This window comes from Camelus dromedarius, chromosome 11, assembly GCF_036321535.1.
Source record: "Camelus dromedarius isolate mCamDro1 chromosome 11, mCamDro1.pat, whole genome shotgun sequence".
NCBI lineage: Eukaryota > Metazoa > Chordata > Mammalia > Artiodactyla > Camelidae > Camelus > Camelus dromedarius.
The window spans coordinates 18,435,748-18,458,938 of record NC_087446.1 but is presented as its reverse complement, the minus strand read 5'-3'; the positions used below and the strand labels follow the sequence as shown (position 1 = coordinate 18,458,938).

Below are 23,191 nucleotides of genomic sequence, written 5' to 3'. Positions count from 1 at the left end.
AGGCAAATCATGGGTCAAAAAAATTTACAAAAATCATTATTAATTTTTAAAATTCAACAAATATGTTTAAATTCTTATTGCACACAAGACATTGTGTGAAGGATCTCAGGGGATACAAACATGAATCAAATATGTCCCTCCTTAAAGTAAGAGTTTAAATGAAAAGCTTCATTTCAATCAGATTAAGGAGAACTTTGAACGAATGCCAAGATTCCCAGCTGTGTTAGGGAAGATTAATTTGTCAACAGTGTCTAGGAAGAACTAGTATCACTTTTATAGCCACAAAAATCAAAGAAAACACTGCTATTATACAATCATTCCTGAGAGATTCAAAACTTATGATCTATAAACCTCAGTGAACTGGCAAACCCAGCACAACCTCTTTTTTGGAATATGTATCGAACTGAATGGAATCACGCTGAGAAGACTGATGGTTTCAGTCTTTCTTAAGGAAATTTATCTCCGTTTACCTGGGTTCTGCCCTCTAAAATAAAGGACGGCAGTGAAATTTAAATCCTCGAGTGCCCCAGAACACATGGCAAACACAGCCTACATTTTGCTCGACAGATAAAAAGGTAGGCATCTCTTGATTCTTTATGCCACTCCTAGGATAAACTGTTCCAAGGGTTTAGTAAATTATGGTGGTATTGAAAATGGTCTGAGCTCATGATTTATTTTTTTGTAGTAGAGGACAAAGTTCCTGTATGTTTCCAACTTGACTATTTGCAGCAGAGAAAGGTTTTGATTTACTTTGACTAAAACACTTGGAGTACAATGGAAGGAGGGTAAGAACTTCTCACTGATTTTTTTCCCGTTAAGCATGTTTAGGCAAACCTGAGAAATTATTCCACAGAATGGATCTTATATTCATTCAGTAACCTAGCTTTGCAGCTAGTAGCAAAATCCACTGGCTTAACTCAGAGCTGTCCTGTTATTTTAACATGGCTGTTTCTATTTATAAAGTTACACAATCCACTTGGTGCCTTCTTCCTCCTTGTCTGAGACACAGTTTACAGAAAGAAACCACAGTCATTACATAATTGCATTGCCAGGAAATCCAAGTGTTGTTTTCTGGTAGAGAGTAAAAGACCGGCACCTTGACTTATGTCTTACTCATCTTAAATCACATCTGCTTTGGGGCACTTTCCCCTGTCTCTAGAATGTGCTCTGAAGTTTTACCACGTTTATTAGAAGGCTCTTTTTGCTCTTATGACTATTCATGTGGTGGTATTACAGATGTCCTGTAAATGAAAGCCTGCTGCACAACAGGAAGTGCCCACTGCCAAGTCCTCTAGAGAGTCAGCGACACGTCCATGAGAGGATCCAGGTGGTTAGACATTTGAACAAAAGTTTTACACAACTGCATTTGAAAGGAAGAAAGCAAAAGACAAGGCAGACGTTGGAACTCACTCTATCTCTCCTTTCAATTTAATGGCAGCTGCACCAACTGGATACGTTCATCCAAGCCAACATTGTGATTGGGTAGTATATTGAAGAACTTTCCTCTGGAAGCTGAAATGAGCTACAAATGCAGCTGAATGAACACAGGGATGAGATGTCAAAGACGATCTTGCAACTCCTTAAAATATTAAATGTAATTAAAATGTAATTACTATTTATTCGATGAAGGCTGCGGAAGAGAAAGGGATATACCAGTGTGGTGATACCCATAATTCCAGTAGCATCTTTTCTCATATTTCATGCAGAATGAGTTGCAGATAATGTCAGCATCTGGGCCACTCTCTGCCTACAAGGACTTCTTTCCTGTTGAAACCTCTGCAGTGTTATCTTTCAGCTGGATTTTTATCTTCTCATTCTTTTAATTCTCTCAGCTTGCTTCACACAGACCCATACCTAATAGCTAAACAAAATGTGTTTAGTGCCCGAGGGAATTCATTTTCTGCCTGGGATAACCAGACAAAGGGTGATGCAAATCCTCGCCTGAATTGAAAATGTGCTGTTATCTTGAAGGCAACTTTCCTTATCCAATAAAAACAGAGAGGGAGAATGCGTGACCTTAAAAAACATTTTTCTGAAACCTAAGATTCTCACACACACACACAAATGCCTCTGATAATTCGGGGTGAAGACAGATGCTCTCTCCCTCTTTGTACTTCCCAAACATTTTGTCAATGGTCTATTGTTAAAGTGTGGACTTTCTCCCAGACCACATCCTGTCTGTCTTATGGAGAAGCAAGCTGCTGAAGCAAAAGGAAAGTCTTGTTTTTGTGTGTAGTTTCTGACGGCGTAGAGAAAACAAACCAATCTCAAGATATCTCTAAATTCAACTCAGGATCTGTAGGACTGATGTTGGAAACTACCTGATGAACTCAGGGAACTAAGTATGCTTGTTTTATTGACACCTATGAGTCTTTTGCACAAAAGGAAAGAACAGGACATTCATTATTGCCAACGCTAGTTACAATGGTATGGCTAAGGAAGGAGCAGATGTAAATATTTGAACCTTGAAAAAAGGAATCATTCTTCTTTGAATAACTAGCACTTCCACAGAAAAACTACTTCTAATTAGGATAAGTGTCATTCAAGAAAGGACATGTTCTGTTAAATCGAACTAGAAAGCTACCCATATCTGACAACGAATCCTTAATGAAATGAGGTTGTACTTTAAAATGGATAAGTTTAAAATATATTTTCAACTACTATAAGATAAGAATAATTTGACAAAAGTGAAATAAAATTAAAGAGAAAAATAAGAAAATCTGGTTCAGAATTAGGGTGACCCAGTACCCCAGGGTGCCCCTGGACTGAGAGATTCCCAAAATAAGAATTTCAGTGCTAGAGTGAGGACAGTTTTGGGAAAATCACTACAGCTGGTCACCCTATGCAGACTTCATAATTTCTTTAAAAATTTTAATGTTTCCTTATAGAAGGTAGGGGTAAGGGGAGAAAACAGTAAGTAAAATCTGTAATAAGAATGTTATCAACAAAATTGTTATTTAAATTACATAGCAATGTTTCTGTATGCCCCCAGGAAATATTTCTTGCACATCTAGAAGCAGATAAAGATGTAAACTTCATAAGGAAATAACAGCTCATGCTTTGGGCACTGAGTACAACATCACTCGCTTAACCCTTATGTATTCGCAGCTCCAAAGTTCAGATCCCAATGTCTAGATGACTTCTAGCAACTATGCAAGACATCACAGCACAAACTTCATACAGCAGCCTTTCTTCTAGCTTTATCTTATTCTATTGTTCTTTTCTTCTTACAATCCTATTTTATTTGCACGTGCTTTGAAATCTTATATGTTGCACATTTTTTTAAGTTCTACTAAATCCTTTTTTCAAATGAAAAATAATTTAAATCAGTGGTTCTAAACTGAGGGCAATTTCTCCTCCATCAGGGGACAGGCAATGTCTGGGGACATTTTCAATGGTCACAACTGGAAAGAATAAACCTGTTTGAAGGGGGAGGGTATAGCTCAGTGACAGAGTACATGCTTAGCATGCAAGAGGTTCTGGGTTTAATACCCAGTACCGCCATTAAAAACAAATGAATGAATAAATAAACCTAATTACCTCCCTCCAAAACATTAATTAAAAAAAGAACAAAAGATACAAAAGAAAAAAACTTGTTTGAAATAAAACATATCCCAAATGCATAATAAAAGTTATGATATTTAAAAATCTGAATTATAATTGTTTCTGATATTTCTAGGTATATTAAACAGCAACTTAATGTTGCCAAAAACAATAAATTCCTAAAAATAGTCCCAGGTGTTGCAAGTGTATTTCCCATAAAGCCTATCATGTTAAAGTGAGCTTTCATACACATACATGTGCGTGCACACACACACACATACACACACATCGCCTTGTAGATGGTAAGTATACAATAAATAATTGATGACAGACTGATTGATAAAGATAAGAAAAGTCACCTATGATCCATGATGTAGACACAGAAGTGGAAACTGAAGGGATTTACACTTGTGACATGGCAACCTTTTAGAATACATTAGATCTGGCCTGAGTCAGAGGAAAAGAGCAGAGAGAACACATTGTTGGAGATGATAAAGTTTGTGCTCAGTGGAAGAAGGCAACACACAAGTGTGGATATCAAAAAGCCAGCCAAAGGAAGGAAGAAACAGCTATAAAAAGCAGATGGTTTGAGGGGAAAGGAAATGTAAAACAGAATCCAAGAAATATATGGGTCAAAATAATAACATAAAAGGTTCTGGCAAAAATATCGCTCCATAGAAATTCAGCAAAAAGTCAAAAAAAAAAAAAAAAGGCATGGCAAGATTAAAAATGTAAGCATTCGGGGGCAATAAAGAGAAATGTGTATTATTTGCGTATTTTTTAGAGTCTAAAACGTGAGCAGTCGAAATTGATCCATGTTAAAGCTAAACAGTAAACACCGTCAAAGAGAAGTAGAAACTTGATGACAATCCCAGTTGCACAACAAAATCTAAAGACCAATTAAGTCACTAGAAATTTACCAAGCATTCAAAAAGAGGTTGTTTTTTGCACCATTCTTTGTATTTGCTTACCGAGGTCTGAAAGGACTGTACTATGAGTTGCTTCCCTCAATACGAGTGGTGGGTTTGCCAATGACCCATTCATACCTTCTCACTAGGTTCCCTTTGGAACCAATTTGCAACGTGCCGACAGAAGCTACGTGGTGTCTCCAGGCCAAGGGAGCAGATGCTCCTTCACATAACCATGCTGCCACCCACGTGACATTGAGAAGCCAGCAAATGCCTCCTTCCTGCTGTGACGCCCAACTCCAGCCCGATAGTTTAAACTTCACTTGGAGAATTCAGATCTGACACTCTCTTGGCCTTTCTGGCTCCCAGCTTGATGGAAAGTTTCCAGGTCCAGCAAGAGAAGAACATTACTAGCTGAGCACTGAAGCAAATAGAAACAAGGGCACAGGCCCAGGAGAGCGGTGCTTTTAGGATGTAAGTTTGGATCGGCAGGTTGGAACAGGAGAAATTGAAGGTGGTTAGCAAAATCATAAAGTGGGAAGTATCCCGAGGCGTCCTGAGACCACAGCGAGCTTTTTTTAATGATACGTATGTGTAGGTGGGCCTGGTCTGTTTTTTAAAAGCAGACTTAACTACAAGATATTTTCTTTCTGTTCATTTAGTAATTTGAATATGATTATGATCCTCCACTCATTCAACGTTTTGCTCTTAAAGACAAGTCCTTAGAATTTAAGACAACTTTTTGACAATCTGAAAGACACTTCTGGGCACCTTAGAATATTTTCAATATGATAATTTTTTGCTAAATGTTGAACATCTGACTAAGTAAGTAGTCACTGGCAAACTAAATTCTGGCTAATAGTTCACCAAACCATTTCTGGGCACACAGCTGGATTATACTTCCTAGCCTTTCAAGAGATTAGGTATCACCATACGACTGAGTTCTGACCAAGAGAACTGAGTGGAAATGGTACAAGTCTCTCATGCAATCCTCCATTTTCTCCTTCACTGATGGTTAGCTAGAGGTGGGTGATGAAACCACAAGCTAAAAATAAATCTGATTTCCTGAATCACCATAACCCAGTGTCAGAAAACTTTCTATAAAGGACCAGACAGTAAATATTTCAGGCCACACAGTCTGTTATAATTACTCTACTCTGCTGTTATAGCACAAAAACAGCCACAGACAACAACAACAAAAACCCAACATCACGGCTGTGTTCCAATAAAATTTTACTTAATAAAATTGGGTGCCAACCCAGATTTGACCTATGGACCATAGTTTGTCAACCCCTGATTATCTGGAATAGACAAAATTACAAAAAACAAACTCTTGTGTTAAGCTGCTGAGACTTAAGGTTAGCTGTTAGAGAAGTCAGCATTACCAGAACTAACACAATGCCATTTTGATCATTTACAAAATTTACTCTAACACATGTCGCAGTGGGAGATAGTGAACCCGCCACCTCAGGTTTTCAGTTTTACAAAAGAGTCCTTTACAACATCAAAATACAGCAACAAGAGATGGCCTGTTGTTTTGTTTCTTTGGGTTTTCTCTTTGATGGAGATTGTATCATTACTTTATTGGAGAAATTAGGTAAATTTTTGCCACTGCCCTCTGATCTGGTGACTTTATCTCCAGGCAGAATTGCAACACTTTTTAACAAATCATTCCATTTTCTGGGAACAGTAAAGAAATTGTGCCATGTGTCCAATTAATGATCTCTCCCACAGATACTGAGTTTCTCTACTGGCTCTGGTGACTAGGAATCCAAAGAAAAGCACTTCTTATAGCAAAAAATGGAGCAATGGTAAATAAAGGCTGGAGAGAAAGGAGATTTCAAAGGAAATTTGTCAGAGATTCATTCAGCACTCCTGCAAGAATTCAGTTTTGTTTTCTCACTATGTGACTCAGAACCCACAAAAAGAGGAAAGAGTAGCAATGATTTTGACTGTGGTTTGTAAATTGTTGTGTGAGAGAGAGACAGAGAGGGAGACTGAGAAGAAAGGACAGGACTTCAGAGTCAAAGAGACCAAGGGTGGAATTCCCACCCTACCCTAGCACCTCTCTGAGCTCATTTCTACATATCTTTAATGGGAATAACAATAAATTGGGCATAGCATCCAACATGCGGTAGGTACTCAAAAAGTATTAGTGACTATCATTAGTTTTCATTGCCACTTAGTACCAAGTTCACAGATTATCTTTTCCAAATAAACTGCAAGTGTTTGTTTAAAGAAAAAATGTGCTTATCCCTCAAGACGTAGAATTTAGTGATTTGCTGATAATTAATAAGTTAATCCAAACATCTACAGCTTCTTGACTAGATTTGTCCCTCTTTCATTGCTCTTGAGCTTGGTGTCTTAGACAAAAGTTTGCTTCATTACATTCTCATTTTCACCTGTATTTTTGAACTCTCCTTTTACTGGATCTTTCCATATTTCATTCCATCCCCAGCTTTAAAAGAAATAGACTTACTCAAGTCACTTTTGCATCCTTCCCCCATCCTCTACAGAATAAGTCCAAACTCCTTACTGGGCATTTAATGCCATCTTCCTGTTGCCTCACCTCAAATTCACCTCTCTTATTTTTCATCCTACTTTCTAGGATTGGTGAATTAATTTGTAGTTTTCCAAACACAGCACAGCGTTTCCTATTTTGGTAAATGCTATTCTATCTAAGATGTTCTTTCTTCCATATTTACCTGACTAAACAAATTCATTCTTGAAAACATGGTTGAAATGTTACTTTACCCATATATGGAAAATTAATCAGTGTCTCCTTTGATCTACTACCAATTCTTAGTATTACTAATTTTTGAATTAAACTATTAGATATTTTTATAGTGTTATAACAGGTAATAAGTTGACCACCCACTGTGTACTAGGCACACTGTTGACAAAGAGTTTATAGGCAATATCTCATTTATTCTTCACAACAATTTTATATGGTTAGTTTATATTACTCTCTTCATTTTATAGATAAGGAGGCTGAGGCTTAAGTATTAAATGACTTCCAGGGTCACTTTGTTAGTAAATATTGGAGCATTCCAAAATGAGAACTGGGGTCAGCAAATGTCAAATCCTGCAAACAGGATGGAAACAGGAGGTAAGTGTTAACCGAGAAGAGAGATCTTTTTAAAAGTCACTGGTAAACCTCCAGGAAAACAGAAGTCAGAAATCAAGAAAAGCAAAGCAAGTGTAAAGCTTGCAATAGTGGCAATGGACACAAGCCACTCTCTAGAGAAATGGTATCTGCAAAGTTAGAAAGATGGTGTGATCATCTGAAGCAAGTGGAAGGAAATTATTATTATTAAAAACAGTAAAGATCTGAGCATTTTTCGAAGCTGATCCTAAAGCAGTGTTTCTCAACTGAGTCTGATTTTGCCTTCCTCATAGATACACTTCACAACATGTGGAGACATTTTTGGTGGTCACAACTGGAGAATGCTACCGGCATGTAGTAGATAATGGCAGGGATGACGCTGAATATTCTGCAATAGTAAGACTGCTCCTCCACAACACAGCATTATCAGGTCCAAAATGTGACAAGGTTGAAAAGTCTTGGTCCAAAGGATCCAACGGAGAGGAAGGGATTGAAAAAAATATGAGAAAGGTGGTAACGGATAGGACAAAATCAGGAAAAAGAAAGGGAATAAATAATGAAAAGATCACCCTTAGAAAAATTTTATCAAGAGTGACTGTCTTCATTCCTCTTTCATTTTTTTTTAAAAACAGATATAGAGATTGAAGTTTAGAGAGTTTAACTGACTGACCTTTTCAAAATCTAGCAGAAGTTTAGCTCTTCGAGCTCCCAATTGAATGTTCTTTTAATTATACCACCTAATATTTTAGGTTCAAGATTGACAGAGTAATTGTTAGAGATGTGATAACATAAATACCAACCATGAAACAATTAATTGTTCAAAAATTAATGATGTACCTATTGATTTTATATTTCCATAAAAATATATATTTGGTGCCTTCCTTTTTATTATAGGGAAGAAAAATTTTCTATAATACTGGAAAGGAAGAAACTAAGAAGAATATGTTTAGCCAATTGGCATCAAATACACACTTAATACTGACACTAGCAGAAGAACAGTTTAAAAGTTGTATGAGATTGTCAACATTTAATCAAATAGAATTTCTACCCGAATCTTTGGTAAGTTCACAGTTGAAAGCATTAAATATAACTCTTTGAAGACTCTGTAAAGCACACACTAAAATAATAGATGATAGTACCAGATTGCACATTTCTACAAATCGTTACTTAAGGAAAATAAATGTATGATACTGACAACCTGAGTCTTCCGCCAACAGAGAAACCATTAAAATTCAAGGATTATTACAACATTCTTCACACCAGTGCCACCACGAAGGCAAAAACAATTAAAACAGCCACTAACAGCTTAACTATGAAACTTGGGAGCATGGATGAGAAAAAGAAATCATGTTTCTTTAAATGCAAATAAGTAAATGTGCAAGCACAGCAGAAACAGGGAGAGCAGGCAGAATCATCCAGAGACCTGAGGGCTGACCTCTGCAGCTGTGGGCCTGGCCAGCTCTGGAAGTGCTACCATGCGAGCAAGCCCACAGGAGTGTCAACAGTCCTCAGCAATCAGGCATCTTCTCCATGAAGGAAACAGCTGGAGGCCAGCGCCAGCCATCTACTTCACTGACATCTGCTGCTATATATTTCTGTCATAGGGTTTCTTTTCTTTATTTCTGTTATTCAAACAGTTCGGTAGAGAGCATGGATCAACTTAATTGTCTTCCCCTGATCATGCTAGGCATTTGGGTGCACTTATCATTTATTTGCAACTCACTAGCAATACTATTAAATACTTAAAACAAACCTTACCAATATATGTATAGAAGTCAAGTCAACCAATAGCCCTTCATCTCTCCCCCTGGCAGCAGCAGAACTCTTCACTGATGCAGTGTTGTGTATTGGCTAAGGGTAATGTCACACAGTCTTAGTTTAAATCCATATTCTACCACACTAAGCTACTGGCAAGTAATTTACCCTCAGCCTCAGTTTCTTCATCTGTAAAATGGGGATAATAACAGTGTCTAGATCATAAGGCTATTGTGAGGACTGAATGGGATACTCTATGAAGGGCTTGATCCAGCACATGGCATATAGCAAGCCTCCATAAACATTAGTTAATACTAGTCCCTTTCTGCTAGGATTTCTCTTAAATGTCATTGACAGTGTAATTTTGTCTCATTTTTACATTACAGCCTTCCTCACGAAGTCTGCCTACACCTATAATCTGACCCCAAACTGTTCATTTTCATGAATAGTCTGTTCAAACTTTGATGGTTTCTCACTGGGTATTCTTCTATGAAGCTTTCCACTCAAAAGAATGCTTTTTCCTCTCTACATCTGAGTCCTATCTGCCCATTAAATTCCAACTACTTGATAAAGTTTTTTTTTTTTTGAATGTTTCAACCAGATAGGATTTTTCTCAAACCTAAAATCCTACAAAATAATTGTCCTCATTAGCAATATTACCCACAACATATTTGCTTGTCTATATCACAACTTGTTTTTTTTTTTTTAAATTTCATTTAATGCTTTTGAGTTCTTCTGTTTTCAAAGCATTAGTGTTAACACTTATGAACAAAATAGTAAGAAATAAGCTCTATCTTGATTGTCCTTACAACTAGTAGGGTAAGAACATTAAACAGACATCCATTCTACCATGTACACAAATGCCACTATTCTTTCAAGAATTTTCTTTATATTTCCCCAACTGGATGTAAACTTTCCTTCCTTTTAACAATTTAGTTATTCCTTTCTTTGACTTTCAAAGTAAGTCTATAAAAGTAGGTAAAATTTGGAGGAAAGGGTGTAACTAGAAAAAATACTGCAAGTATATCATGAAGAGAGTATGTAAAAGACCAAAATAGGCTTTGTAGAGACAAACCTAGTTTCAAGTTCTGGATTTCTTTACTATTAGTTAACCGTCTGATCTTATAAGTGTCTCCCACTTTATCCAAGCCTCAGTTTACTTCTCTATTAATGTGGATAACAATGCCTTCTTCGACACATTGTAAGAATAACATGAGAAATTTCTTATAAAGGATAAGATAGATGCTCAAAAAATTAACTGTTTTCTATAGCAATATAAAAAGGATCTTGGGTTTGCACAGATAATCTAAGAAGAAAGAGTTGAGCAAGCTCAAGTCTGGAAAGAAGTTAGAAATGAGAACAGAGGTAAAAGCTAGATGGCAGATTAAGTTGAAAGGAGGCTGGGGATTAAAAAGTGAAAGCCAGTTGTCAGTGGTAGGTATGGCCAAGGAACTTTCATGAACTGGGATGTCTAATGCTCAACCGTATGTTACTTGCTGAACTGTGACAAGGTAAAATACTCTAAATCTTAATCTGCAGATTCTTAAGTAAAGTTTCCAGAGCAAAGTGACTCTCTTTCTCACTTGGGTGAAAACCCAGGAAAAATGGAAAAATAAATCTGTATGAAGAGAGACGCTAGAAAATTCAAGGAAAGTAAGAAATCAGAATGAAAGATAGCTAGAGAAAATGTAAGTCCTTGAGATGTCATGGCGGAATTTAAAAATGTATCTGACGTGGCATCTGTAACTCAAGTTATTTATCTGTTAAGACCACAATGAGATATCACCTCATACCTGTCAGAAAGGCCATCATCAAAAAGAACAAAAAAAACCAAACAGTGAGGATGCGGAGAAAAGGGAACCCTCGCACACCGTTGCTGGGGATGTAAAATGGTGCAGCCCTTGTGGAGAACAGTATGAAGGTTTCTCAATAAACTAAAAATAGAACTACCATATGACCCAGCAATTCCACTCCTGGGTATATACCCCCAAAAAGCCAAAAACACTAATTCAAAGAGATTCATGCACCTCAATGTTCATAGCAGTATTATTTACAATAGCCAAGATATGAAAGTGACCTAAGTGTTTATAAACATACAAATGATAAAGAAGGCGTGGTATATATATGTGTACACACACACACACACACACACACACACACACACACAGGAATACTACTAAGCCATTAAAAAGAACAAAATGTTGCTATTTGCGGCAACAGGGATGGAGTTGGAGGGGATTATGCTAAGTGAAATAAGCCAGACGGAGAAAGACAAATACTATATGACAACACTTATACGTAGAATCTAAAAATATACAACAAGCTAGTGTATATAACAATAAAGCAGACTCACAGATACAGAGAACAAATTGGTGTTTACCAGTAACAAAAGGGGAGGGGGAAATAGGAGGGGCAACATAGGAGTGGGGGTGTACGAGGTACAAAGCATTAGGTATAAAATGGGCTACAAGGATCTATTGTACAGCATGAGGAATGGAGACAATATTTTATCATAACTATAAATGAAGTATAACCTTTAAAATTGTGACTCACTATACTGTACATCTGTAACTTATATAATATTGTATAGCAACTATATGTCTATAAAAAAAAAAAGAGCAGTGAGATGAAATAGTCTGAAAAAGTTGGGACACCCAAGAAGGAGACATACAGTAGCTGGATAGGCCTATCATGGAAGAGGTGACAACAACTAGGAGACTGAAATGCCTGAATGAAAAAACTGTTAAGACTTGAGAAGTAACTAACTTTTTTTTTTTTTATCCCCCTAAGCAGGATGGTGAACATGCTGAGTGAATGTGGTGGAGAACCAGAGGAGAAGAGACCGATTTGGATTTATTACAATAATTGACAGAAAACTTAACAAGGGCCAAAGCATGAGGATGTGCATAAGGGGAGAAATCCAAGCAGTAATACAGAAGCAAAAATCTCCAATTTCCAGCAAACTATGGAATGTGAGATAGCAAGCTATGTCACCAGAAATGAGACTAGGAATTCAAGATGAGATGTCTGGAATGATGCCATGTGCACTAATCAAAAACAAGCGTACGAGAAGGGAGTGCCTGGCGGAAGATACATTTCTGACACTGTCATATACAGGTTTGTTCTCTCTAACCAGACTGGGAGGCTGTTTGGTGCAAGGACCAGCACAGTACTCCACATAAATGTTTCTTAATGACAGTTGTCTATTGTGGGTACTCTCCATGGTCTCTTTTCCTTAGAAATAGAACCCATAATTTTTAGTTGGGCACATGGCTGCCTAGAAGAAACTACATTTTCCAGTCTCTACTGCAACTAGATAAAGCCTTGGAACTATAAACAGGACAACTGGATGAGGAAAAATCTTTAATGAAACAGGATGTGCCCTTTTAATTAAGTGGAACTCAATTATCCACTCAAGGCCTAGAGCTGGATACCAAACTGATGATGGTAGGCAAAAAAGAGAGCCTCGTTCCCTGACAATTTCATGAAGTCACCCTACCAGTCATGGATGGATTACTTCCAGATATCCTTTACATGAAAAAGAAATAAACTCCTATCTTATACTATTGTTATGTTGACTTTTTTTTTTTTTTACCATTTGCAGCCAAATCTCATTATCTCTTACACAACTACCCTGATCATTTTTGCTATTTTCTTGAGTTCTGTTTTTCAAAAGTTTATAAAAATCATTAAATATCCTTTCCTAACATTTAAGAATATTCTGAAATGCTGACCAGACACTCTTTACATTTGTTTGAAAAAGCTTTTAATCTGATAAGTGGCATGGTAAAAACATCCTTATAAATACAACATTGCTTACCACAGAGTCTTAGTGGAATATCAGATGTATGATTGATATGTTGGCTAACCAAAGAGATCAACCAAAATTCTATTGAAAACAGTACTTACAGTGGTCAAGTCTTAGGCCAAGGCCATTTATCAAAGTGGAGGTTTGACTAAACCTGCAGAGATGCTAGCCATGGTCAGGAGAGAAAAATGGTTTCTCTTCCATCGAATCCAGACAAGTCATTGTGGGTACACAGAATATTAGAACAGAGTGCTGTGACATTCGCTTGTAGTTAATTGCATAAAGTTAAATAACTTTAGTCTTTTGTTGATAATTTATAATTCCTTACTTTTATGCTGAATTATGCTGAGAACTCTAAGCCTAAAATTACTTATTTTCTTTTAACTGACATTTCTTGCATAGACAATGCTTTCCTAAAACACAAAAGGAATAATATAATTTTAGAACTATAAGTCATTTAGAATTCATTCATTCCAGACCTGACGTTTTGCAGATTGAATGATCCAAAGAGACTCTTGAACTTAACTAAATCTTTCTCAGTATAATTTTTTGTTCATTCACTGATTCATTCATTCATACATTAATCCATTTAATTACTATTTAATTATTATGCATAAAGCACTGGGTGTTGGAGCACAGAATAAGGCCCTAGCTTGTATATATTTTCAATTTAGTGGGGAAGAAAGAAATTATTCAGGTGATTAACATACAGTAGAAATTAAGGTGCCGTAAGTATTAGCACAGGTGAAGAACCACAGGAGAGAAAAGAAGGGAAAGAGCAAAGGGTAACGAGCAAAGGCTTTCTGGAGAAAGCTGCCTTGGGCGGCACCTGAGAGGATTTGAACAGGTGAGGACAGATGGAGTGGACATTTCAGACAAAAAAGGGTGACTTTCTCTTTAACTTGTAGAGTTAATTTCCATGTGAAGGTTTTTTTCTTATATTAATTTAAATTACATTGGAATGAGAAAGTAAAATCAAACCATTCCTTAAGAAGCCAGAGGCGAGAGAATGGTGACTCTGTAAAGCTTGACATCACTGTTAACACTGCATTAAAAAGTGATGTTTATCAAGGTACAAATGAATCTCCAAGAAGCTCCCCAATGGAAGGGCCATGCTACCCTACAGCATCTGGAGAAAACGAGTGTAGTATGGCTTAAAAACCAAGATCTATGAGCTACTGCTCACGAATGTCATAAATTAAGTGACTGAAAAAGATGTCAGTAATAAGTTAAACAGTAGGGTTTCAATTTACAAGTGAAAACCCAGACAAGTGTGCAGTATCAAGGAAAATAACATTTCATTTTCCTTCATAATGCAATGAATTAAGCCGTCTAGGATTCACACATTCAATCAGAAAGTGTTTATAATGCAAATGGCATTTAGAGAAAAGTGATGATGTCTGCAGAAGTCTTTACAAATAAATCTTTTTTTACATTATAATATATATGCAAATAGCCCCCCTTTTCTCACATTTGTGATTGGTTATGATTATGATTACGAGAGAGATCTAGGATTTAACGAGGGACTTTATCAGTAAGCAGTACTGATACCATATGCATATTCAAAGAATTTGGTTCACAACTTTTACAACTATAAACTATAAATACAATTCTAGATAGGCTAAATATTCAGCTTTTCAGCTATATAAACTACTTACTGTCTTACACCAGTATTCCCCTACTGCTCCCCATTTCACAACATGCTTTATAGTTCACCTGAAGTGCAATTTGCATTTTAGCTTTGTAAGTCTATAGGTAACCCATAGCCACTAACCTTGCTGTCTTCTGTCTCCTTCGTTTTTCCTTGGAGGAGTTTCTTCTCTTCAAATTCACAGGTTGAGTGTAATGTGAGCTGACAAGAAAGCATTGAGCTCTCTGTTTCAGTAAGTTCCAAAGGTCTTGAAGAACAGTGCTGTGACCCAGTAGTGCCAAGATTTGGTATCGGAAGAGCAGTATGAACAGGCTTTGACCCAACAGCTGGCTGCCTCAGTTTTGAGGCAACCCCAAGTACAGGCATGGCTTCTATAAAAGTGTCTTCTTGCTGCCAAAGAAAATGCTTCTAACCTCAGTCTGGTAGACTCCAACTTTAGTATTTCCAGAACAAATACTTTAAACAAAACTAGCAGTCATCATGATTTAAGAAAAAAAAAAAAGGCTAATAATATAACTTTCAAGAAGAGGCAAAATTCCCCTTCATCTTTAGCTAAGTATCTTTCTTTCTTGCTGGCTTGAATTTTCATATTCTCATTCTCTTATATATCCATTCTCTCTCTCTCTCTCTTCAGTCAGTCAGTGACCATGTAATATTAAATACTCCTCTGGGAAGTAAGCTTTTCTTGAAGGTAACTGCTACAAAGCTCTTTTTCTAGGATTAAAGAGCTCCTAGTTTTACTTTTTTTTTTACCCCTCACTACAGCAATCTGAGTCTCAGCATTGCGAGTGAAAAAGAGGAGAACAAAAGCAAAGACCTTCAGTTCAAGTGTCAAAGCAGCCAAAAAGCCCACAATAGAGGAAGGACAGGCGTTCTTCCTGACTTCAGAAATAACCAGCCTACATTCTCTTTTTAAAGAAAATTGTATTTCTCCCAGCTTTAAAAAAGAAAAGAAAAAGAAAAAAAAAAAAAAAAAAAAAAGGACACGTTTAATGGCCAAAACAAACAGCTGCTGGAAGAACTTTTAGCCCGGAAACAATCTCAGCAATGAAGCTGTTTGTCTGATTTCCAGCTATTTTTCACTACTGACAGCCATAAACCATGGTGTGCATTCTGTTTCATCCCATGAAATCAGGTTAAATTCATGCAGTAGCAGCTAAAGCTGCTAAATGATTCAGCAGATTACGCCTGCCTAGGTTACAAAAATATCGTAAATACAGAAAGCAGGGCACCAGATACATAGTAATTGTTTTTAAATTTAATAATGGTGATAATAAAAGTATTTATACCTAATACATACGTGACGTGTAGTAGACGGCAGTTATGGGGCAAGCGCTTTATGCGTTGTCACACTTAATCAATGGAATGGCTCAAAAATAGGCATAATTCTTTTTTCCACTTTAAAGAAAGGATAACTCAGATTCATCTGAGTGGTTTGACCAAAGTCATACAGTTAGAAAGTGGAAAGTCCTGCATCATTTAAAGAGTAATTTAAAAAATTATCTTAGAAGCAATTGAAAATAACATTATTATTCAAGCTCATTAAATCCAACTTAAAATCCTAAGCTTCTGAAAAGCGTTCAATGGTATACTCAATGACCATGAACAACAATGCTTCTATTTGTACAATTATTTTATGATAATCAGATCATGTCTCATTTCTGGTAAAAGCAAGTCAGGATGTATAACAAAAGCAAGGGGTAAGTTTTTAGGAAAACATGGGACAGCATTATTCTCTTTAAAGCAGTTGTACTTTGATAACAGAGAAATTTTTCCACCATTAAGTAAATATCATAGTTGAGATTTCAAAAGCAAATATCTACCTAATAACAGGAATGTTTTTGATTTTATATCCTTTATGTGGAAGAATTCTGTAAGACACCAATAGATTTACTCTTCTTTTTAAAAAATAAATTATATACATTATATTTATAAAATATTTTAAGAATCAGTAATATTGCAAGTAAAGTTCCTAGAAAAATGAATGGACATTTAATATGCATTCAAGAAATGGTGGTAATTATAAGAATCATAATTATTATTGTAGAAAATCTCTCTCTATAGTAAAGGAATTATTTTTTGTCTGTCATTTCCAGCTCTAAAATTATTATGTACTTTTAGGTAAGAAGGGGTAATTTACAGATAAAAGAGACAATAATTGAAGTCAAATGTATTTGCTCTTTTGATAGAAGTATAGAAGAAATTCAAATACAAGTTAGAAACCTTACAAACTTTTTAAAAAAAGTAACCCAAGTGGGCTTTACAGAATGGGACAATAAGCCACAAATAAAACACTAGTGGGGATAAAGAAATGAAATGATCACTCTGAGAAGTATGTTACTTTATAGTTTACAAATCATTTATCACACTTTCTCTTCCAGAGACTATAAGATATTGCAAAGCAGGAGATGTTCAAGGAACTAAAATAGAGTTCCAATTATAATTTGAATTATAATTTGAGAAGATACACACATCTTGTAAGCCTCACACTGCAAACAAAATAGCATACCTAAAATAATAGGACTTGTGGGGAAACTAGGTTCTGGGAAGACCATTCAAAACATATGCAACTTTGGGAGCAGATCACTAGCAAAAATAATAGTGGTACTTTGGAGGATAATTTGGACCACCCAAGCAAGCAGCTCAGCTCAGAGTTAAAAACAAAAACAAAAAACAAAACAAAAAAATTGAATAGAAGTGCTGGCAATACTTTAATTAGAATTAGTGGAAAAAATCTAGTTGGAAGGCAAAGTCTGAGCCAAATGGTTTGCCACTGAAATGTGCACAGGGGGCAGTGCAATCTGCAAATATTTAAGTCATATAGGGGATTAACTTATATACACTACTATAAATAAAATAGATGACCAACAAGAAACAACTGTATAGCATAGGGAACTATATTCAATTTCCTGTAATAACCTATAATCTTATAATGGAAATGCATTCAAAAAGAATATACTATATATATCTATCTATATATCTATCTATATATATATCTCTGAATCACTTTGCCATATACCTGAAATTAACATAGCATTGTAAATAAACTATACTTCAGTGAAAAAAAAAACAAAAGAGGGAAAAAGTCACATAAGACAAAGGCTATGCTCCTTTGGTAAGGAAGCTCTGGATAGAGAGATTTATTTTTTAAATTTTCTTAAAACTGAGCCAAAAGGGCACCTGTTGATTATATGGTATCAAAGTTGAGGGTTTCTTTTCCTACCCAAGGTTATATTTCTACTCTGATTATTCTGTCTCCCTTGGCCTCACTTATATCACATAAAGCTACATAACTGCTACATTATAGCAATATAATTCTATTTACCAATTGTAAATAAGCTAATTGGTATTTCAAAAATATATGATGGACAAGAGCACACTGTAATTCCTGATACAACCAAAATGAAAAACAGTGTTCACATGGAATAAGGCACCTTTTCACTTTGAAATGCTTTTTGCTTATTAGACAATCTCACTTCATTAGGGCTGAACACAGGATTGAACGTAACTGTCACTGTTGATAGTCTATGAAATAACACCTATCACCAAGAGCAATAAAAACAAGTTAACTTATTGCAGAGGATTTACCGTCATCCATTTCATCCCAAAAGTACAGCATCTTGAATAGGAGACAAAGGCCCTGAGAAGTAATTAGCATAAAGTCATAGAAAATGAGGTTTCTCAAACTGGGTTCAACAAATAACCACCTGGAGTGCTAACAAAACTATAGATTCCTGAATTCACCCCCAGCCTACAAAATAAGAGCCGTGAGGCAGAGGGAGAAGTTTGATAACTAAATTTAAATAAATGGATTGATTCTCCTATACACTACAATTTAAGATCTATGTTTTACTTGATTTGTAGCTTGACAATTGGAATGGACTCTAAAAAGCTCGACTACCTGTGGTCGAATCTTTGCTACCCTACTTACTAGCTGTATGAATTTGGCACTTGCTGTGCCTCGGTTTCATCTTTTATGAAGCTGGACAAAAAATTGTACTTTCTTTCAAAGAAGTAGCTGTGAAAACTAAACAAAATAAACGTATGAAATCATTAAAACTGAGTCTGCCGTATAAGTGCTCAATAAATGTTAGCTATTAATGGTATAAGAAATATAGTGACCTTGAGAATTACTGAAGTAAGGTCAAGAGGCATAATTGAAGAGTTTGGCCAGATCATAATAGTTAACAGAACTGAACTTGGGAAAACCCTAAAAATAAATTAATAGTCTTTTTTTCCCCCATCAAATCTAACAGGAAAAGCAGCAATGGCTCCTAAAACACACTGCCTTCTAAAGCTAAATTTAAGTTGAAGGGCAGTAAGAGAATTCCAATCAGGCTAGATTTTAGTAACAGTGATTTTAAAAATAAATAATAAAACCTCAAGAAATGACAATCTGCTAACTATCATTTATTTGTAAGAGAGTGGAAAAGATAACCAGCTATCAGCACTATAAATATGCTTGCAAAAGGACAAAATACAGTTGGTAGTCAGCTCTAAAGTTTGCTAAGATCTTATATTTAATGGCTAAATTGAAGCAAAATTTACACAGCATAAAAGTCAACAATTCTAATGAAATAGTTTAATGTCACCAGCATCATAATCAAAATGCAGACCCTTTCCTTCACCCTAAAAGCTCCTCTCATGCCCCTGTGCAGTCAGTGTCCTACTCCCAACTCAGGCCACCCATGAAGTGCTTTCTGACACTAGTTTCGTCTTTTCTAGTACATATTTAAGTGAAATCACACAGTATATTGGTCTGACTTGTTTTCACATCATATGATACTTCTGAAATTTATCCATGTTATGTGTATCAATAGTTCTTTCTTTTGTATGGCTGAGATATAGTTCATTGTATGGATATGATACAATCTGTTTATGCATTCACCAGTTGAAGGACATTTGAACTGTTTCAGTTTCAGGATATATGAATAAAGCTCTATAAAAATGTGCATATGGTCTGCATTGATATTATTTTATTTTCTCATGGATAAATACCTAGGAGGGGATTAGTGGGTCATTTGAAAAGGATATGTTCAATTGTATAAGAAACTTCAAAATTTTTTCCCAAAACATACCATTTCCAAAACATACCATCAGCAACGTATGAGAGTTTCAGTTGCTCCACATACTCTTCAATACTTCACACTGTCAGGCCTTAACTTTATCCATTTTAGTGAGGTGCAGTGGTCTATCACTGCAGTTTTAATTTGAATTTTTCTAATAACTTACTGATGTGGTGTTTCTTTTCATGTGTTTACATGCCATGTCATCCATATATCATTGATGACAGGTCTGTTCATAATGTTTGCCAATATTTTTATTTGTTTATTATTGAGTTTTAATAGCTCTTTATATTTTGGATACAAGTTCTTTCTCAGATATATTTTTGAAAACATTCTCACCTAGCGTGCAGACTGCCTTTTGTTGGGAGAAAATTCTCCCTATATTTCTCACATTTCTGCTATTTTATGGGCATATTTTATGCCTGACTATCTTTTCTGGGAGTCTGAATAGTAATAAGCCTTAGATGATGGAACTAAATAGCCTTGGAAGATAGAAACAGTGTTCCCTTCTGAAGCAAAGAGTAGGTTTATCTACTGTACATTTTAATAAAGATCAGTCTCCCTTGAGGAAAAAAAGTGATGCAAGTTTGCTTGCAACTAGTTATAAGAGATTTGTGTTCCTCAGGCTCAAAATTCCTCTCTGGTAACACAATCCACTGCATATGCAGACATCACCTGGTCCTTGCCACATTGTCCTGTAGAAATTGAGGCTAGAGAAACTTGCACAAGAACATATGATATTCTGGCTACTGCTGTTGCTGTAAGTAATAAACTGAATCTGGTCTTTAATAGAGGAATCAAATGTCTTCTGCCAGCACCCATATATTACGAGTATATGCCAGGTCAACTTACTAGCTTGCAAACAGAGTAAAACCTCAGACCCCTCACAGTCCTTGACACCATTCACTTATCTTACCATTGTCTTTTAACGGTATTGCCAGTTTCTGCTTTATATATTTAAAGCTTTATCAGTGGCTTCAAACACATTTAGTATTATTATTTCTTCTTGATAAGTCGGCTTCTCTAACATCCATAATAAAAATGCTTTCTTTATATTTGTTAATATTTCTTATTCTAAAGTCTACTTTAACAATATAACAAATATAAAGAAATTGGCGTTTCTTTTAATTAGTGTTTGGTATAACTTTTCCATTCTTTGTGTCTTTACAGCTAAAGTGGATTTTCAGTGGGTGATGCATATTTAATTTTGTTTTTATTCTCTCTGACAATCTGTGCCTTTTAATTGGAATATTTATGCCATTTCATATGAAAGTAATTATTGATGTGATTGGTTAAGTCTACCATCTTACCATTAGTTTTCCATTTGTTCTTTATCCTTTTTCCCTTTTCCTGCCTTGTTTGGATCAGTTCCATTTTTTAATGATTCCCTTTTATTTCTGCTATTGATTTAATTACATATAGTTCTATGCTTTAACACTTTTAATAGATATTTTACTACTTAAACCACTAACTTATTACAAAATAGCTTCAAATAATATTAAACCACTTTATATATAATACACAGGTCTCACAATATTTTATTTTCATGTTCTCATATTTTTGTGCCATTATTTTCATATATTTTCTTCAACATATTAAAATAGCATATTATTATTTTGTTCTAAACTGTCAGTTATCTTTTAAAGAAAAACAAAAATGAATAAAAATGCATTTTATATTTATCCACATAATTTCTATTTCTGGTGGTCTTCATTCATTTGTATAGATGCAAATTTCCATCTGGAATCATTTTCTTTCTCCCTGAATAACCTCTTGTAACATTTATCTTATTGCAGATTGGCTGGTGATGAACTGTCTCAGCTTTTGTTTGGCTGAAGAAAAGTTTACTTCACCTCAATTTTTAAAAGAAATTTTTTTCTGAGTAGAGAATTCTGAGTTAACAATTTTTCTTCTTCAGTAAAGATATCACTCTATTGTTTTTCACGTGCATAATTTCTAAGGATAAGTCTGTTGTAATTCTAACCTTTGTTTCTCTTTGCATACTGTGGCTGTTTTACCCAGCTTTTGTCACAGTTTTCTCATTTTACTCATTTGTAGCAATTGACTTTTGTTTTGTCTTTTTCTGTTTTGCGTTCAATGGCCTTCTTTATAGTTTTGTCAAATTAGGAAAATTTTGGACAATTATTTCTAAAAATATTTGTGGCCTCCTCCTTTCCTTCTGGGACTCCAACTACACATGTGTTGGACCATTTGCTTTTGTACCACAGGTTACTAATGTTCAGTTTCTTTTTCAGGTCTGTTTAACTCTCTGTTCTTCATTTTGCAATCAACTAACTTTTACTGCTATGCTTTCAAGCTCACCAATCTTTACTTCTACAATACATAATCTGTTGTTAATCTCTCAGATTTTATTTCAGATAATGTACTTTTCATCTCCAGAAGTTTCATTGTCTTTTGTATCTACCATTTCTCTTCTCATCGTATTTATGTTTGCTCCTACCTTCTTGAGTTTATGGATATTTATAATGGTTGTTCAATACTTTTATTAAACAATTTAACTAGTGTAAAACACACTAATTTCATCATCTCTGTCATTTGGGGGTATGTTTTTATTAATGGATATTTTTTTCTCCTGGATATGAATAATGTTACACTGCTTTTTACATGCCTGGTAATTTTTTACTGGGTAGGAGACATGCTGAATTATACATTGTTGTCTGATGGATTTCATGTATTGCATGACTTTGTAATGGCATGTGATTAAGTTATTTCTGAGAGTTTCTTACAAACTATTATTAAAAAGGTACAGAGCCTCTTGCTGTCTAGGGCAAATTTAACACCACTCCTAAAAAAAGTACACTTTTTTGAACTCTAACAAATGCGTCATGCATCAAGTGGCATCTCCACTCTAGCTGGGGGAAATACTAAGTGTCTCCAGACTTCTGTGAGTTCTAGGAATTGTTTATCATTCTCCTTTCTGGGTGCTTCTTTCCTTGGTCTTTGTTTGTTTCCTCTCATACACATACAGTGTAGTCCTCTACCAAACACTGGAGAAAACATCTCTGTAAGTTTCCGGTGTTCATTCTCACTCTCTCATTCTCTCTCTCATTAATTTGTCTTTGTCTCTTTCTATGGCCCCTTCCTTGCTGGAAATCTGAAAAATTTTAGACCTCTAGGTTTTTCTGAAGTTTGATTTCAGTCTCTACAACTCAGAACAACTGCTGGACTCTACTTGGGTTCTCCATCCCTACTCTGGGATCTGGATACTGCCTCTAAGAAATAAGCTAGCACAATAATAGGACTGGTTTTTAATGATCTTTTTTCAGGTATCACAGACCTGTGCTGTCTTTTGTCCAATGGCTAAATAATGTTGTTTTATATACTTTTGTCCAG

General features: G+C 35.5%; 1 protein-coding gene across 5 annotated transcripts in view; it reads right to left on the bottom strand.

Moving 5' to 3' along the window:
* NAV3 (neuron navigator 3) overlaps window positions 1-23,191 on the bottom strand; it is a 730,605-nt gene that overhangs the window by 292,670 nt on the left and 414,744 nt on the right. For 4 of the 5 annotated variants that reach the window (XM_064491556.1, XM_031463093.2, XM_031463095.2 and 1 more), the window contains exon 1: window positions 14,895-15,685. The exons of the other annotated variant lie outside the window; for it this stretch is intronic. In XM_064491556.1, the coding sequence (XP_064347626.1) occupies window positions 14,895-15,137 (243 nt within the window). In that variant the 5' untranslated portion in view covers window positions 15,138-15,685. Of the gene's footprint in view, window positions 1-14,894; window positions 15,686-23,191 lie in introns of those variants that run through there. 5 annotated transcript variants of the gene reach the window in all.